The 6,081-nt window shown below is 28.4% G+C and overlaps 1 protein-coding gene across 1 annotated transcript; it reads right to left on the bottom strand.

Annotated features, from left to right (window-relative positions):
* Nucleotides 1-1,510: 1,510 nt before the first annotated feature.
* Nucleotides 1,511-4,450, bottom strand: LOC120089966 (palmitoyl-monogalactosyldiacylglycerol delta-7 desaturase, chloroplastic-like). Its single transcript, XM_039047423.2, has 4 exons — nucleotides 4,127-4,450; nucleotides 3,696-3,992; nucleotides 3,002-3,108; nucleotides 1,511-1,829 (listed from the first exon to the last, which is right to left on the bottom strand). The coding sequence occupies exons 1-4, from the start codon at nucleotides 4,421-4,423 to the stop codon at nucleotides 1,625-1,627; spliced, it is 906 nt and encodes a 301-aa protein (XP_038903351.1). The 5' UTR covers nucleotides 4,424-4,450; the 3' UTR covers nucleotides 1,511-1,624.
* Between the last annotated feature and the right edge of the window lie 1,631 nt (nucleotides 4,451-6,081).

Raw genomic sequence — 6,081 nt, 5'->3', positions numbered from 1 at the left:
AAAAAAAAAAAAAAAAAAAAAAGTAACTAATTCTTTAACTCCATGATGTTATAAAAAAATGTATTATGTAAAGTGCAAAAGTGCCAAAGTGTTGACTTAGTGATAAATTCTTCTCATTGAATCTTGAAAGTATAGTTGGGATTGCAACATGTTAATACTTGAAGTCATCTATGATCTTAGCTCTAATACCACTTGTTAGAAACGAAGTAGGCCCTCACAATACAACTCAATAGATAAGAGAAGACGATTGTGAGAAACTAGAACTTGAATATCACTTTCTTTTCTTAGCTTGCTTACAAATGACAAATCTCACACATATTTATACTAGTAGAAAAATACATCAAAAGACATCAATGATAAATGCAAGTACATGTGACTTTTCACCAATATATGAACATTCATCAATGTATCTTGTAATTCATGTATTCAACCATTTCTTGAATTTCAACTATTTATGTATCTAATTAAATGTAATTCATACACCTTGAATATAAGTTTAGATTAATTCTATCAGTAAGGTATAACATATTCTCCCATAATTGAAACACTGATTTGCCATCACTATGAAAAGTACCATTATTGTGCTCAAGCCAAAGACAACAAAGAATTGCACCAATCAAATTGCCCAAAATGATGTTTCTTTGGGAGACATATTTAAGCTGTATGAGTCTTGAGATAAGCCCATCCTAAGAGGAGGGAAAATCAGCACAAACCTGGTGTAAATGCTCCCATATTTTTCGAGAATATATGCAATCAAAGAAGAGATGTTTGGCACTCTCACTATTTTTTTATTAAACAACACACACCACTGAGGATTAAGATTCTGAGATGGAAAACACTGCTGACATTTGTCGTTGGTATTAAGCCTATTGTGTAGCATAGACCATATAAAGAATTTGAATTTTTTAGGATACAAAGAATTCCATAAGCTGCCAACCTCAAAATTGGGAGTGGAGTCCGAAGCAGACGCAGTCTTATCCTTTAAGGACTTGACAGAGAAAGAACCATTTGGAGGAGCTAGTCTCAATTTTTTTTTAAGAGAGTTCAAAATTACTCTTATGGACAGAAATTGTTAGTATCTCGGTTCAAGAAACCCTTAAATTTAACTTTTAAAATTAGTTGCATTTACCCTTTAACCCTGGAAAAAGTTCAAAAAATTGACCAAAATGAGATGGAAACCATTTATCTACAATACGTCACCTCTCTTGCCTTTGCTTCAACTTATAGCACAAATGAAAGAGGAAGAGTACACTTCCTACTTAAGTCAATCACTTGTCTCCTTACTTTACAAGTTCTCTTCTGCATATATATAGATCGACAAAAGATTTGGAGTTGAAGGATTCGAACTTCAAACCTTTTGATTGATGACCCTATCTCAATTATACGGAAGTTTGGTTAATTCTCTTTTCTTTAACCATTGAATATTTCGAGACAAATAAAATTATATAATATTAACACAAAAATTAAATTAAAAACGTCCTAAACGATAATGTAAATTAATGCATAAATGTTTTACTATAACAGTAGCAAGTACTTCATATTGAGTTTTCTTTTATTCGAGATTCAGAAACATTACTTTTAGAAGAAAAACTGTTTCCATTCCACACATCACTTAAAGAAAGGCTTATTGTAGTTTATCTTTGGCCAACTTTTGCTTATGGCTTTGGGATGGTACTTTGACATTAGTGGCAACTCCAATGGCTTGAAGAAACACAATAACATACCAACCCAGGTCAAATTGCCACCATTCAATGCCCATCCTAGCTGAATACTCAAAAGCATGGTGGTTATTGTGCCAACCTTCTCCAAATGCAAGCAGACTCATCCACCTTTGAAAATAATAACAACAATAATATAATTACATTGTTATGTAAATTGTTTAATATTCATAAAATCTAATCAATTTTATTATATTTCTTTTAAAAACATATGCTAGAATATGCTCTTATCTAATTCTATTTTTGTCTATGTACTTTTAAATTAGGTCCAAATTTATTACTCTCAACTTTTAATAAATTTAGCCCACCGAACATTTTTTTTTTCTAAATTAAATAAATAATAATAATGATAATAACAAAAATTCTTAAATATATTTCAAATTTATGGACGGAAGGTTAATGGAGACATTTTGTTTTTTTTTTTTTTTTTGGCAAAAGTAATAAATAAATTAATAGCAGATACTATTTTAAAATCTATTGAAAATATATAGACTAAATTTAAACATTTAAAAATACGATAATTAAAATAGAACAAATCTCAAAATAAATAGAGTAAAATGATATTTTAACCTTTAAAAAACGTATATTCTAATATAGAATATAAACATTATTCCATTATATTAAATCATAACAAGGAGCAAAAGTTTTAAAATCATGTACGGAATGTAGAAATTATTGGATGGATAATCAGATTTTGATTTTAAGAAATCAAAAAATGGTCCAACACTATATTAATTTAAATATAGCAAATGTTGTTGTCTTTTAGTGATAGACATTGATCTATCTATCAATGTCAGTATTTATTAATGATATATATTTATAGATATCTAACATTGTCTATCACTGTCTATTATTGATAGATAATGACATTTTATTATATTTAAAAATATTTATAAAAAGTTTTATCATATAAAATATGCCAGTAAACTTTGATACTATAAAACAATATAAGCATAACTATGTAAAAATATATGGAGGTGAATTACCATTTTAAAATATGCACAATAGTTTAAACTAAAAAAGAAAAGATATTTGAGACATATAATATATATGCTGTTTGTCTTAATAAATGTTTCATATTTTTATATAATTTTCTAAATATCTACTAAATTTATAATAGAGCTTTACATAAATCATATCATTTTATAATTTAACTTTGGGATTGATTCAATTAAATTTATCATCCAAAGAATATTATCATGGAAGCAAGAACTCATTCAATAAATTAATTTGATCGTCTTTTACTCAACATTGATACAAAGAAAGGCACAGCATATACTTACCAATTGTTTGTAGAGAAATCATTTGTTTTCCATGGTTGCTTTCCCCACATATGACAGAATGAATTCACCATAAATGTTGAGTGTAAAAGCATTACAGTTCTTACACACTGCCCATCGAAAGAGTACAATGTGTCACAATCTCTAATAAGTCACTATAACGTCTCAATAAAAAAAATCATTAAACTTTCAATCTTTTTATTCAAGTTGGGATTCTAAATTCTTCAATTTTATGTTCAAAGTTCGGCCTCTAAATTCGTTGAATTTTATGCTCATTAAGTTTGTAAACTTCAAATATATCTGTTTATATCTTTGAATTTTTAATTTTGTATCCAACAAATTCCTAAAGTTTATAATTTTTTTATGTGATAGAGTCTTCAATCTATTGATCCGTCTTTAATCATTTAGATCTATCTGTAATAGATCGTGATAGACCATTATTTATATCTCTATCGCGATCTATCACATATAGATAATGAGTTATAAATAATTTTGTTCATTTTTTTTTTATATTTGAAAACAATCCTAAAAAGTTAAAAATGAAAATCATCCAGAGTCTTATTAAATGAATATACTTGAAATAATTTTTTTAACAAAAAAAAATTTGATTAATCAAATTACCATAAATATATAATTATAATTAGAAGAATTAAACAAATGATGAAAGAGGGAGATGTTTTTATCTTTTTATTCTTACCGTTCCCCAAATGAAAAAAGGAATTCCTCCAAGAAAATAGAGTATGAGTGCAAGAGCAATTGGATGAAGAATATATGTTTTGCGAATAAACCTATAGAAAGTTTGCTTCTCCAAGTCGCCAGCATTATCCAATTTTCGATGCTTCCTATTCGTTTCAATGATGCTTCCATCTCTTCCTTCAACGGCCCAAATAATATAACTAAACCAAAATCCTAGAATGGGACTATGTGGATCTTTTTCAGTATCAACAAATTGATGATGGTATCTATGCTTACTCACCCAATTGATTGGATCACCCTAAAATTAATAAAAAAATGTTAAAAAATTTAAAAAGATAATACTTTTGAATTAATTTTTTAGTTTTTAAATCAACCGATAATATGTTTAAGTTACACTTCTAGACGTAAAAGAATAAATATCAAATGTCAAACCTGAAGTGCATGAACTCCACAATAAGCGAATAAGTATTCAAGATATTTGGGAATTTTAAAACTCTTATGTGAAAGGTTTCGGTGATAAGAAATAGTGATGCCAAATAGACCTGTTATCATAAATAATGCCAAACAAATCGAAAATGCACCCCAATTAATTTGAAATGGTGCAAAAATACAACACAAATGCAAAAAGAAGAAAACACCAGCCACTTTTTTGTCTATCTTGATCTTTTTTTTCTTTTGAAATGACATTCGTGATTTCACATTTATCTTTGATTCTCTTGATGCATCCATTAGATTGTGGTCTTATAGTTGAAGAGATTTCACCACCTTTTGCATGTGTATTTATAATGCAAATTTAAGTCACAACAACCATCATTTAAGGCACTTCTGCCAATTAAATGTATTGCTTATTTAAGAGCAATATGCCTACTCTAAAATCACTATATATATATATATATATATATATAAACAGCTAGAATGGTTATAAAAAACATTTCAAGAATATATACACATTTATTTAATGTATTGAAAAAAATTTTGAAGATTGTGTACGTTTTATAAAAAAATTATTAGAAACCGTTGAAAGAGATATATATTTATCAAAGACATTGGAAAAACCTTTGAAAAATATCATTTTTTATCGAAGGTTATTAGACACATTTGAAAAAAAAAATATACATTTATCAAATCATATTAAAATGTTTTGAAAATATATTATCCTTTAATGGATGTTATCAATAACCTTTGAAAAATATCTACTTTTTATCAAAGAATAAACTCAGCTCCCATTCAGCTTCAACCCCAGACAAAAATCAAACAAAAAAATGTTGTCAGAAGAATTACAACAAACTTCAGTTATTTTTGTTCTACTCTCTTAAATTGTCATCTATAACCATAGTACAACAAAAAGTGATTTCTATGTTCTTATATACTTCAAACTCTTTCGGAAACCCTTTTCCACCTGAAGTATAAAATAAGCTCAAGCATACAAATCAAGTCTTTAACAGCTTTTTACATTTTCCTTACAGTTTGTTATGTAACTACTTGTATCAGCTAAAAAGTATAAATATGTATAATTTACATTTCGTAGTACAATCTGATCATAAGCTTACAAGAAAAGCTACAAGATCTGTAAAGAAAGTGACTTAGCTCTTGAAATAAAAAGTTCTTCCCCTTCTCGTAGATGTAGGCACTCAATTGTCGAACCACGCACATCTCCGTGTTCATCTTCTTCTCTTCTTTCTCTTTATCATATTGCATGCTCATCTTCTTCTTTATTCACACAATAAACTCACGCAAATAATCAGAAAGAAAAGAGGGTCAGAGAGAGTTTCTGCAAACGAAGGAGAGAACGAGAGAGAGAGAAAATAATTTGTTTTGTTAATTTCTTTTCCCATCAGAACAAAGTGGTGTCTCTTCCATCAGGCAGAGTAAGTGGATTTTACAACGTGTTACACATTAGCTGGAAGATCGTGGAGCAACCAGGGCCAAGTAATCTACCTACAAATTTTTTTGGGGCAAATTAACTAGGCTTTGGATCACGGATTGGATCAGCTGAAGACCAACATTCATCATTTGGGCTTTTCTTCAAGAAATTCAAGTGTGCAGGTCCAACAAAGTGGTATCAGAGCAAAAGACTTACAAGATTGACTCTTGGATTACGACATACTGTTACACACATACAGATTTTTATGACTTATTTGTTTAGTATTTTTATAGCTAGATATATATGTAGTGATCTTGCAAGTATATATTATCCTTTGGTATTTATTTTTTTATTTTGTTGATGTTTAAATATCGTTCAATGACAGTGTTGAGAAACTTAATAGTAGAATAGTGACCTGATGTATAGAAAATATTGTGTTACATGAATTAACAATTAACGTTTTTGGGATGTTTTTAATCTTTCTTGAATTGAAAGCTCATCATGCTTGTCTATGTTATATTCA

Source organism: Benincasa hispida, chromosome 1 (assembly GCF_027475165.1).
Source record: "Benincasa hispida cultivar pf3 chromosome 1, pf3_genome.v1.1, whole genome shotgun sequence".
NCBI lineage: Eukaryota > Viridiplantae > Streptophyta > Magnoliopsida > Cucurbitales > Cucurbitaceae > Benincasa > Benincasa hispida.
Note: the sequence above shows the minus strand (reverse complement) of the source record. Positions and strands in the feature narration are given on the sequence as shown.

Bases quoted from the DNA above. Each gene is read 5' to 3' on its own strand.
- LOC120089966 (XM_039047423.2), bottom strand. From the start codon at position 4,423: ATGGATGCATCAAGAGAATCAAAGATAAATGTGAAATCACGAATGTCA. The intron at 3,993-4,126 runs GTTTGACATTTG...TATTAATTTTAG, and splicing joins GTGGAGTTCATGCACTTCAG to GGTGATCCAATCAATTGGGT. The intron at 3,109-3,695 runs GTAAGAATAAAA...TTCGATGGGCAG, and splicing joins CTTTTTTCATTTGGGGAACG to TGTGTAAGAACTGTAATGCT.